The following is a 13116-nucleotide window of genomic DNA, read 5'->3' on the forward strand; positions in this document are numbered from 1 at the left end:
AGTAAAAAGTCTGACAACACCAGGTTATGTCCAACCTATTTATTTGATAATATACTCGCAAGCTTTCGGGTTAGCCCCTTCGTCAGGGACAGTGACAGTGGGTCTCTCTGTGTAAAGGGACACTGACAGTGGGTCTCTCTGTGTAAAGGGACACTGACAGTGGGTCTCTCTGTGTAAAGGGACGCTGACAGTGGGCCTCTCTGTGTAAAGGGACGCTGACAGTGGGCCTCTCTGTGTAAAGGGACACGGACAGTGGGCCTCTCTGTGTAAAGGGACACTGACAGTGGGCCTCTCTGTGTAAAGGGACGCTGACAGTGGGCCTCTCTGTGTAAAGGGACGCTGACAGTGGGCCTCTCTGTGTAAAGGGACACTGACAGTGGGACTCTCTGTGTAAAGGGACGCTGACAGTGGGCCTCTCTGTGTAAAGGGACGCTGACAGTGGGTCTCTCTGTGTAAAGGGACGCTGACAGTGGGCCTCTCTGTGTAAAGGGACGCTGACAGTGGGTCTCTCTGTGTAAAGGGACGCTGACAGTGGGACTCCCTGTGTAAAGGGACGCTGACAGCGGGTCTCTCTGTGTAAAGGGACACGGACAGTGGGCCTCTCTGTGTAAAGGGACGCTGACAGTGGGTCTCTCTGTGTAAAGGGACGCTGACAGCGGGCCTCTCTGTGTAAAGGGACACGGACAGTGGGACTCTCTGTGTAAAGGGACGCTGACAGTGGGCCTCTCTGTGTAAAGGAACGCTGACAGTGGGTCTCTCTGTGTAAAGGGACGCTGACAGTGGGACTCCCTGTGTAAAGGGACGCTGACAGCGGGTCTCTCTGTGTAAAGGGACACGGACAGTGGGCCTCTCTGTGTAAAGGGACGCTGACAGTGGGTCTCTCTGTGTAAAGGGACGCTGACAGCGGGCCTCTCTGTGTAAAGGGACACGGACAGTGGGACTCTCTGTGTAAAGGGACGCTGACAGTGGGCCTCTCTGTGTAAAGGAACGCTGACAGTGGGTCTCTCTGTGTAAAGGGACGCTGACAGTGGGCCTCTCTGTGTAAAGGGACACTGACAGTGGGTCTCTCTGTGTAAAGGAACGCTGACAGTGGGTCTCTCTGTGTAAAGGGACGCTGACAGTGGGTCTCTCTGTGTAAAGGGACGCTGACAGTGGGCCTCTCTGTGTAAAGGGACGCTGACAGTGGGCCTCTCTGTGTAAAGGGACACGGACAGTGGGACTCTCTGTGTAATGGGACGCTGACAGCAGGACTCTCTCTGTGAAGGGACAGTGACAGAGGGACTCTCTGTGTAAAGGGACGCTGACAGTGGGCCTCTCTGTGTAAAGGGACGCTGACAGTGGGCCTCTCTGTGTAAAGGAACGCTGACAGTGGGTCTCTCTGTGTAAAGGGACGCTGACAGTGGGCCTCTCTGTGTGAAGGGACAGTGACAGTGGGCCTCTCTGTGTGAAGGGACGCTGACAGTGGGACTCCCTGTGTAAAGGGACGCTGACAGCGGGCCTCTCTGTGTAAAGGGACACGGACAGTGGGACTCTCTGTGTAATGGGACGCTGACAGCAGGACTCTCTCTGTGAAGGGACAGTGACAGTGGGACTCTCTGTGTGAAGGGACGCTGACAGTGGGACTCCCTGTGTAAAGGGACGCTGACAGCGGGCCTCTCTGTGTAAAGGGACACGGACAGTGGGACTCTCTGTGTAATGGGACGCTGACAGCGGGACTCTCTCTGTGAAGGGACAGTGACAGTATGAGTCTCTCTGTGAAGGGACAGTGACAGCGGGACTCTCTCTGTGAAGGGACAGTGACAGCGGGACTCTCTCTGTGAAGGGACAGTGACAATGTGAGTCTCTCTGTGAAGGGACAGTGATAGTATGAGTCTCTCTGTGAAGGGGCAGTGACAGCGGGACTCTCTCTGTGAAGGGACAGTGATAGTATGAGTCTCTCTGTGAAGGGACAGTGACAGCGGGACTCTCTCTGTGAAGGGACAGTGACAGCGGGACTCTCTCTGTGAAGGGACAGTGACAGTGGGACTCTCTCTGTGAAGGGACAGTGACAGCGGGACTCTCTCTGTGAAGGGACAGTGACAGCGGGACTCTCTCTGTGAAGGGACAGTGACAGCGGGACTCTCTCTGTGAAGGGACAGTGATAGTATGAGTCTCTCTGTGAAGGGACAGTGACAGTGGGACTCTCTCTGTGAAGGGACAGTGATAGTATGAGTCTCTCTGTGAAGGGACAGTGACAGTATGAGTCTCTCTGTGAAGGGACAGTGACAGCGGGACTCTCTCTGTGAAGGGACAGTGATAGTATGAGTCTCTCTGTGAAGGGACAGTGACAGTATGAGTCTCTCTGTGAAGGGACAGTGACAGCGGGACTCTCTCTGTGAAGGGACAGTGACAGTATGAGTCTCTCTGTGAAGGGACAGTGATAGTATGACTCTCTCTGTGAAGGGACAGTGACAGTATGAGTCTCTCTGTGAAGGGACAGTGACAGTATGACTCTCTCTGTGAAGGGACAGTGATAGTGGGACTCTCTCTGTGAAGGGACAGTGACAGTATGACTCTCTCTGTGAAGGGACAGTGATAGTGGGACTCTCTCTGTGAAGGGACAGTGACAGTGGGACTCTCTCTGTGAAGGGACAGTGACAGTGGGACTCTCTCTGTGAAGGGACAGTGACAGCGGGACTCTCTCTGTGAAGGGACAGTGACAGCGGGACTCTCTCTGTGAAGGGACAGTGATAGTATGAGTCTCTCTGTGAAGGGACAGTGACAGTGGGACTCTCTCTGTGAAGGGACAGTGACAGCGGGACTCTCTCTGTGAAGGGACAGTGATAGTATGAGTCTCTCTGTGAAGGGACAGTGACAGCGGGACTCTCTCTGTGAAGGGACAGTGACAGTATGAGTCTCTCTGTGAAGGGACAGTGACAGCGGGACTCTCTCTGTGAAGGGACAGTGACAGTATGACTCTCTCTGTGAAGGGACAGTGATAGTATGACTCTCTCTGTGAAGGGACAGTGACAGTATGACTCTCTCTGTGAAGGGACAGTGACAGTATGAGTCTCTCTGTGAAGGGACAGTGACAGTATGAGTCTCTCTGTGAAGGGACAGTGACAGTATGACTCTCTCTGTGAAGGGACAGTGACAGTATGACTCTCTCTGTGAAGAGACAGTGACAGTATGACTCTCTCTGTGAAGGGACAGTGACAGTATGACTCTCTCTGTGAAGGGACAGTGACAGTATGACTCTCTCTGTGAAGGGACAGTGATAGTATGAGTCTCTCTGTGAAGGGACAGTGACAGTATGACTCTCTGTAATGGGACACTGATGTGGGTCTCCCTAAAGTGAGTATCAATTTCAAGAATCTCTGCAACAATCACCAGTCCAACTAAAAAACATCAATTATTTGCACATTTGCCTTGCAGAATGTTTGAATTTTCCTCAACAAATTCCATCCATAACTTGCTCTTGAACATTGGCTTCAATCTGGCCTCTGTCCTAGTCTCTCTCCTATGGTTATTCAGGAAACAGCTCTGCTTCAGCTCAGCATTCACCACTTCCAGCCATCGTTCTGCTTTCAGTCAGGATAACAAAAAACAGCCATTATCACTCCCTTACCCTTGACCAGTGACCATGCTCTTTAATTCAGCAAAGAACGTTACTTAACTTGGATTGTGAGCACCAAACTAACAAGCTCCCAGCACAACCAGAGCCCAGAAGAATACAGAAACTGATACATTCCTATGATATTAATTTAATATGAAATTAAAGTGGAATGGATAAATATCCATTTAAAAATAGATCTGGACATTATATGGAGATGGTCATGATAAGAATCTTTTCCAAGCTTTTACTTCCCCAAGCTAATTAATTTCAACATGCTTTCTTTAAAAAAATCATTGATAAAATCTGAGTATCAGTGGCTAAGCCAGCATTTATTGTCCATCCCTAATTGCCCTTGAGAATTTGGTGGTGAACTGCCTTCTTGAACTGCTGCAGTCTGTGTGATGTCTGGGAGAGGGTTCCAGGCTTTTGACTCAGCATCAGTGAATGCACGGCAATACAGTTCCAATCAGGATGGTACTGAAGTGAATTTCCAGATAGCAGTGTTCCCATGTGTCTGCTGCCCTTATCTTCTGAATGGTACAAAGAACAGAACAGCACAGGAACAGGCCCTTCGGCCCATCAAATCTGTGCCAATACATAAAACTCACTTATCTAATATTTTCTTGCCTCTACATGGTCCATATCCCTCTATTCCCTGCCTTTTTAGGTATCTATCCAGATGCCTCTTGAATGTTAATATCGAATCTGCTTCTACCACCTCATCTGGCAGCATATTCCAGGCATTCACCATCCTCTGTATGAAAAATTTGCCTCCTACATCGCTTTCAAACTTTCCCCCTCTCACTTTCAACCTATGCCCCCAAGTAATTGACCCTTTGGCCCTGGGAAAACATCTCTGACTATCCACTCTATCCAAGCCTGTCATAAGCTTGTAAACCTCTATCAGGTGCCTCCCTCATCCTCTGACACTCCAATGAAAACAATCCAAGTTTGTTCAACCTTTCTTCGTAGTCCATATCCTCCAAACCAGGCAGCATCCTGACAAATCTCTTCTGCACCCTTTCTAATGCAACAACATCCTTCTGATGGTGTGACGACCAGAATTGTGCACAATACTCCAAATGTGACCTAACCAAAGTCTGCAACTGCAACAAGTAACTGCAACATGACTTTCCAATTCCTATACTCAGACTGATAAAGGCCAGCATGCCCTCTGCCTTCTTGACCATCTTGTCCACCTGAGTTGCACCTTCAGGGAACTGTGGATCTGCATAACCAAATTTCTTTGTATGCTAATATTTCTAAGGGGTCTACCATTTACTGTATAATTTCCTTCTGCAGTAGACCTTCCAAATTGCATCACTTCATTATCTGGGTTAATTCCATCTGCCATCTTTCGGTTCAGGTCTCTAGCCGATTTATATCCTGCTGTATCCTTTGACAATCCTGCTCACTACCTGCTACTCCCCCAATTTTTGTACCATCTGCAAATTTACTAATCAGACCCCCTATAATTTCCTCCAAATCATTTATATATATTACAAATAACAGAGGTCCCAGCACTGATCCTTGAGGAACATTACTTGTCACAGACCTCCAATTAGAAAAGTATCCTTTCACTGCTATTCTCTGCATTCTATGTCCAAACCTGTTTTGTATCCATCTTACCAGCTCACCTCGGATCCCATATAACTTCACCTTCTGTATCAGCCTGCCATGAGGAACCTTATCAAAGGCTTTACTAAAGTCCATGTATACAACATCCACTGCTCTGCCCTAGTCAACTTTTTTGTCATTTCTTCAAAGTAATCAACTTTGTGAGACACGAACTCCCGTTTACAAAACCATGCTGCCTATCACTTGTAAGCCTATTCTCTTCCAGATGTGAGTATATTTTCTCCAGTAATTTCCTCACCACTGATGAAAGGCTCACAGGCCTATAATTTCCCAGATTGTTTCTTCTGCCCTTCTTAAACAGAGAAACAACATTAGCTAATCTCCAATTCTCTGGTACCTCATCTGTGGATAAAGAGGATAAAAAGATTTTGGCCAAGGCCTCAGCAATTTCTTCCCTCAGCTCTCTCTCAGTATTCTGGGATAGACCCTATCCGACCCTGGAGACTTGTCCACATGAATGTTTTTCAAAATCTCCAATACTTCCTTCCTTTTTATCTCAACATATCCTGGAATATCAACATTCTGCACTCACCATCCACCACATCCTCCTCCTTTGTGAATACTGATGCAAAGTCCTCATTAAGGACCGTACCCACTCATCTGGCTCCACACACAAATTCCCTCCACTGTCCTTGAGTGAACTACCTTTTCCTCAGCTATCCTCTTCCTCCTTATATATGCATAAAAGCCTTGGGATTCTCCTTAATCCTGCCTGCAAAGGACATTAAATGGTTCCTTTTTGACCTCCTTAATCCCTGTTTAAACTCTTTCCTGCTATCTTTGTAGCAGTCATGGTTTCGGAAGGTGCTGTCTAAACAGCCTTGATGAGTTCCTGCAGTCCTTCTTGTAGATGGTACACACATTCTTTTTTAAGCCTTGATTTGATTTGATTTACAGTGAAAAGTATTGCTTCTTGTGCGCTATACAGACAAAGCATACTGTACATAGAGAAGGAAAGAAGAGAATGCAGAATGTCATGTTACAGTCATAGCTGGGGTGTATGAGAAAGATCAACTTGATACAAGTCCATTCAAAAGTCTGATAGCAGCAGGAAAGAAGCTGTTCTTGAGTCAAAAGGTATGTGTCCTCAGACTTTTGTATCTTTTTCCCAATAGAGGAAGGTGGAAGAAAGTATATCTGCAGTATGTGGGGTCTTTTATTATGCTGACTGTATTTCCGAGGTAGCGAGAAGTGTAACAGAGTCAATGGATGGGTGGCTGGTTTGTGCAATGGACAGGGCTTCATTCATGATCCTTTGTAGTCTCATGCGGTCTTGGACAGATTGGAGCCATGCCAAGTTGTGATACAACCAGAAAGAATGTTTTCCATGGTATATCTGTAAACGTTGGTGAAAGTCATAGCTGACATGCCAAATTTCCTAAGAAAGTAGAGGCACTGGTGGGCTTTTTTAACTATCATGTTGATATGGAGGGACCAGGACAGTATGTTTGTGATCTTGACCATTTCCACTTTGTCTCCACTAATGTAGACGAAGGCATGTGCTCCACTACGCTTCCTGAAGTTGATGACTATCTCCTTCATTTTGTTGGTATGAAGGAGAGATTATTGTCATCGCACCAGTTTACCAGATTCTCTCTTTCCTGTACTCTGTCTCATCATTGTTTGAGATTCAACTCACTGCAATGGTGTCATCAGCAAACCTGAAAATCGAGTTGGAGGGGAATTTGGCCACAGCCATATGTGTTCAAGGAGTATAGTAAGAGGCTGAGGACACAGCCTTGAGGGGCACCGGTGTTGAGGATGATTGTGGGGGCGGTATGGTTGCCTATCCTCACTGATTGTGGTCTGTGGGTTAGGAAGTCTAGGATCCAATTGCAGAGGGAGGAGCCAAGCCCTAGGCCACGGAGCTTGGAGATGAGTTTTGGAGGAATAATGGTGTTGAAGGTTGAGCTGTAGTCAATAAATGGGAGACTGATACAAGTGTCTTTGTTATCCAGGTGTTCCAGGGTTGACTGCAGGGACAGGGAGATAGTGTCTGCTGTGGACCAATTGCAGCAATAGGCGAACTTTACTGGATCCAAGCAATCTGGGAGCCCAGAAATGATTCGTGCCATGACTAATCTTTCGAAGCTCTTCATAATAATGGATGTCAGAGCCACCAGATGATAGTCATTATGGCACGCTGCCTTGTTTCTCTTTGGTACCAGGGTGATGGTTGTCTTCTTGAAGCAGATAGGGACATCAGGTTGTTGTAAAGGGAGGTTAAAGATGTCTGTGAATATGCCCATCAGCTGATTCATGCAGGACCTGAGTGCTCATCCGGTTATCCCATCTGGGCCAGTTGCTTTCTGTGGGTTGACTTTTAAGAAGGCTGCTCTGAAGTCTGTGATGGTGACCTCAGATACAGGTTCATCCCAGACTTCAAGGGTGGGAGGCATGTTCTTACTGACCTCTTGCTCAAAACCGGCATAGAATGCATTGAGCTCATCGGGGAGAGGTGCAATGGTGCCAGCGATTTTACATGCCTTCATCTTGTGGCCTGTTATGTCTTGCAGACCTTGCCATAGTCAGCGTGAGTCTGTGTGGCTAGCCTTGGACTCTAGCTTGGTCCGGTACTGTCTTTTGGCATCTTTGATGGATCTCCTTAGATCATATCTGGATTTCTTGTACAGGTCAGGATCGCCTGACTTGAATGCCTCAGACTTGGACTTCATCAAGCATCGGATACCCCTGTTCATCCATGGTTTCCAGTTGAGAAACACACAGATTTGCTTCTTTGACACAGTTTTCTACACACTTACTAACAAAGACAGTTACTATGGTGGCGTACTCGTTCAGGCTGGTTGCTGAGATTTTAAGGATTGACCAGTCTACTGATTCAAAGCAGTCCCATAGGAGATCATCCAATTCCAAAGACCAACATTGCATGACTAGTGGAGGGAGTGAATGTTTAGGGAAGGAATGGCAGCAAGCACACTGTTTTACCCTGGATGGTGTCATGCATGCTGTTGGAGCTGCACTCATCCAGACAAGTGGAGAGCATTCCATTGCAGTCTTGACTTGTGCCTTGTGGATGATGAGCAGGCTTTGGGGATTCAGGGCAGTACACGGTAATCAGCAGAGGGTTTCCTTGCCTGTGGGTTCTGGAATTGATATTGAGCACTCCCAGGACAACCCCCTCCCGACTATATACCACTGTGCTGCTGCCTCTACTGGGTCTGTCCTGCTGATGGAAAAGGACACACCCAGGAATAGTGATGGTGGTGGCTGGGATATTATTTCTTGGTATGACAACATGAGTATGACTATGTTGCTTGACCAGTCTATGAGACATCATTCCCAATTTTGACACAAGTCCCCTGATGTTAGTAAGAGGAACTTTGTAGGGCAAAGTTTGCCAAGGCCAATCCATCTAGTTTCATTCCATATGTGATTTTCTGCAGAGGTTTGATATAATTACTTGGTTTGCTAAGCCATTTGCTAGTGACCTGAAGCCATGTGCAGGCCAGGACAGCAGATGTCTTTTGACAATGGCAACATTAGACTTCTAGTTCCAGATTTTTTTAAAATTAAGTTCAAATCCCATTTACCACGGTTGGTCACAAGGGTTTTGCAAAGTGATTTGGAGTGATATGATTTCTGTTTTACCTTATTAAATAGTGGGTACTGCTGACTTTTTGATTGGTTTTCAAACTTTGATTGGTGCTCATCATTCCAGTTTGGTGTCTAGGATGTGTCGGATTAATTCCATCAATTACTGTTCATTTGCACCTCAATAACATCAGCCTCAGCTCATCAGTTAATAACACCTTCATTCCTTTGCATCTTTGTTACTCTAACCTTGATTATTCCAACATCCTTCTGGCCAATCTCTCACAATTTACCCTCTGTAAACCTGAGGTCATCCAAAACTGTGCAGTCCACATCCTAATTCTCACCAATCCTTGTCCATTCTCACTGGCCTACTCTGGTGCTCAGTTAAGTAACACCTCAATTTTTAAATTCTCATCCTGTTTCTAAACTACTTCCTGGAGTCAGCCACCCTATCTGTGTAACCTTGTCCAATCCCTCAACCTTTTGAAATATCCCTGCCTAGCTAATTCTCGCCATTTCAGCATCTTTGATTTTAATCGCTCCGCCATTGGCAGCTGTGCCTTCGGCTGCCTAGGCCGAATGTTGTGAAATTTCACCCACTTCCACTCCAAAACCTTTACTCAGATTCTCTGCCTTTCTTTTCTCCTTTAAGACGCTCTTTAAAACTTACCTTTCTGACCAAGCTTTAGCCATCTGCTGTAATGTCACCTTTTGTGGTTTGTGTTTTAACGCTTCTGTGAAGCAACTTGAATTTTTTTTAAAAAATCACATTTAAGATTCAATGTCAATCCAGGCTACTGTTGTGATTTATCACTGTTTTATTTTGCATGCTCCTTGACTTTCTGATAGGGCTGGTGATCATGCAGAGTGCTATATAATTTGTCTGCTCTTTACAAACAGAGGAATTCCATGTAGGTCAGGCTGTACCAAGTTTTATCTGCACCCTCACATGGCTATCCTCATACCAGCATCTCCAAACAGGAGGTGCAGATTTCTCACGTTGGATTGTGATTAGTTCTCGCAGAGGCTCCCGTTCCCAAAGGAACGGAGGATATCAGACTGATGGCAAATAGGTAATGTGAATGTAAAACTAACCATTCTGCTGAATAGTTCCTTGGAAGCAATTCAACCACAGTATATCAGATCTTAATTGACATGGCAGTGAAATTAAAAACCAGTGTAGCCTTTTTTGACGATACCAACCAAAATATCACTCACCAAATGAGAAGGCATTGCGACATCTACTGTACCTGGGAATGAACATGGGGAACTAACTTTGACAGTGTCCAGAAGGAGTGGCACAATGGCACAGTGGTTAGCACTGTACCAGGGACCCAGATTCAATTTCTGGCTTGGATGACTGTCTGTATGGAGTCTGCATGTTCTCCCCTGTGTCTGCGTGGATTTCCTCTGGGTGCACCAGTTTCCTCCCACAGTCTGAAAGGTGTGTTGGTTAGTAGCATTGACCATGCTAGTTTCTGCTTCAGTGTATCCAAACAGCGCTGGTGTGTGGCAACTAAGGGATTTTTACAGTAACCTCATTGCAGTGTTAATATAAGCCTACTTGTGACACTAATAAACAGTCTGCCAGAAAGTGACTGCCTCCTCTCCGGCAAGGGCATCAGCATTTACCATGCAGAATTGGATTGGTACAAGCTGGTAGCAGCTATAGCCCAAGTTTTCTTGCAACTGCAAAGCTGACCTATGGGGACAGCAGCAAAAGAATCTACAATTTCTGATTCTTGCAGCAGTTGAATTGTGGAAGGAATCCTGAAGGTGAGATTCTCGTGATAATTTGTTCAATTTGCCTTTTGACACCTCAAATTTTGTTTGGAAAAGAATGTTGTATGTTCAATAGAGGTTCTGACTTTTGTACAGTTGAACATTAAGATAACACATAACTGTATACATAGATACAGGGTACAGCCCAAACTACGAGCTAACTCCAAGCTTGCTTCTACACAAGTCTCTGTCCAGTCCGCAACTGACTCTAGTCTCATGTCTCTCCTCACCCCACACTGCGCGCGGTACTGTTTCCCAGTCCCACTTTAACCCTTGCTGCACCAGATACCCTTATACTAGAGAACATGTCTGATGCTAAGCCAAATGTTCTACCTCACACAGGGGCATCACCTGGAAATCCTCCAATGGCAACTGAGGGCCCAACTGCTCCACCGGCAAGCATGCTGGATAAAGTTGCTGGCTATGAATCAATAGCCATGGGTGGTGGTAAGTGAAGAGCAGCAGTTGAAGGATTGATGCAGATTAATTATATGGTGACATGCAAGCCTGACTGAATGGCCTAACCCAAATTAATATTAATATATCTAATTCAATTTCATTGAACGTTTCAGGTAGTCTACAATTAGAATAACAGACATTACTTACATGAAGGTCTTGGACAGGGTTCAGAGGACATTTACCAGAATTATATCAAGGATGAGGGACTTCAGTTGTGCAGGGATTTAAGAAGTTGATAGTGCTCTCCTTAGAGCCAAGAAGGAGATTTATAATTTATAAGAGGTGTTCAAAATTATAAAAGGTTTTGTTGGAGAAGATAAGTAAAATCTATTCCCAGTGACAGAATGATGAGTAAGCAGAGAACACAAATGTAAGATAATCAGTAAAAGAACCAGGGGAAAATATTTTCACATGGTAAATTGTTCGGGAACACCTTGTCTGGGGAAGGCAGTTTCAACAGTAACGTTTGGTCAGGAATTGGATAGTTCTTCAAAAGGAAAGAAAAGAATTGCAGGGAAACATGGAAAGAGCAAGATGGTGAGACTAATTGGGACTTTTTCAAAGAGCTAGCATATACACAATGGGCTGAATGATCTTCATCAATGCTGTATGCTTCTAGGAGTAGATAAACAATGAGTAGGAAAAGTAAAAGATTTCACTCCCAACTTATTCTAGCTGATCTCAACTAGAGCAACAATAGGAGCACTTTATCTGGCCTCAGCACGCTGGCGTAGGGGGCGTTTGGGAGATGTAGTGTTGGGTACACAAAACTGATCAGGATTTTCTGCTCCATGTCATTTTCCAGTGAACCCAGGTGAAAGTGTACACGTGGAACCTGGGTATGGATAGCTTAGGATGCAGTCAGCCTGCAATCACTGTCAAAACTTCATATGTAACTAATTATCAATGAGATGAGTATCAGAGAGCGCTCACAACAATCAAACTGGTACCCAGCAAGGAATTAATTCCTTCATTATATCATTTTAATCAATCTTTCTTTGCCCAGAATATAACCTGGAGCCCCGCACATAATGCTCCAAAAAAATGAATCCCAATTTCTCTAACATTAAGCTAAAATAAACAGAATAAATAAATATCTTTGACTGCAAATTGAGGACCTCATTTTCATATGGATATTGGAGGAGGGGAGATAGTGGTGTGGTGGTAATGTCATTGGACTAGTAATTCAGAAGCTCAGATTAATGCTCAAATCCCACTTCAGCAGCTGGTGGGATTCAAATTCAATTTCAGTAAAAATCTGGAATTTAAAAGCTAGTCTCAGTCATGGTAACTATGAAATGACTGTTGTAAAAACACGACTAGTTCATTAAATGTCCTTAGGAAGGAAATCTTCCATCCTTACCTTGTCTGGCCTACATGTGACTCCAGTCCCACAGCAATGTGGTTGAATCTTAACTGCCCTCTGAAGTGACTTGGCAAGCCACTCAGCTCATGGGTAAATAGGGATGGTAACAAATGCTGTCCTTACCTACAACACCCACATCCCATCAAAGATAAATAAAATAAAAGGTTCCAAGTGACCTCTACCAAATGTTGACATATTTCTGTTGATGATCACCCATACTGCAAGCTCTTCCTCTACAAAGTAGAGTCATGTGACTGTCGCCTTTTGTAGGAAATGTTTCTTTAAGGAAAGCTTTTGGCCAAGAATTTCCTCCAGATTCTACTGTCTACCATTATAAATGTGTTGACTGCATAATGTAAAGCCAACTCTTGCACATAAAGAGAGTTTTCACTTTACAGAGGAGTGCCTGCAGTATCTGAAGAAATTTCCTATCTTGGGTTGTTTTCAGACAACTTTCGGTCCTTTTGATATTTGTATTGGCCATTAGTTGATTTTGGTGGGTTAGTCACCTTTTTGAACTTTTGCTGATACTTTTCTTAACTGCTTCCTTGGTTATCCTTGGCTTTGGCAATGTATCTTACAAAAGATGATGCAGGCTCTGAAGCAGTTGTGATTGTTGCTAGATCATATTGGAGTGACGGTCATTAACACTGTATTTCATCCTCCTAATCTAGAGTCTGCTTCAGATTTAAATGCATTTTTATTGACAGGACCAAACCAT

General features: G+C 45.1%; 1 protein-coding gene across 1 annotated transcript in view; it reads left to right on the forward strand.

The window, feature by feature from the left end:
* The window catches only part of LOC145339616 (protein SSUH2 homolog), a 60099-nt gene that overhangs the window by 20600 nt on the left and 26383 nt on the right, over positions 1–13116 (forward strand). Inside the window, exon 2 of the mRNA XM_080184118.1 lies at positions 10913–11017. Coding sequence (XP_080040244.1) covers positions 10913–11017 — 105 coding nt within the window. The remainder of the gene's footprint in view (positions 1–10912; positions 11018–13116) is intronic.

Source organism: Carcharhinus amblyrhynchos, chromosome 3 (genome assembly GCF_965287045.1).
Source record: "Carcharhinus amblyrhynchos chromosome 3, sCarAmb.v2.hapA, whole genome shotgun sequence".
In the NCBI taxonomy this organism is placed as follows: domain Eukaryota; kingdom Metazoa; phylum Chordata; class Chondrichthyes; order Carcharhiniformes; family Carcharhinidae; genus Carcharhinus; species Carcharhinus amblyrhynchos.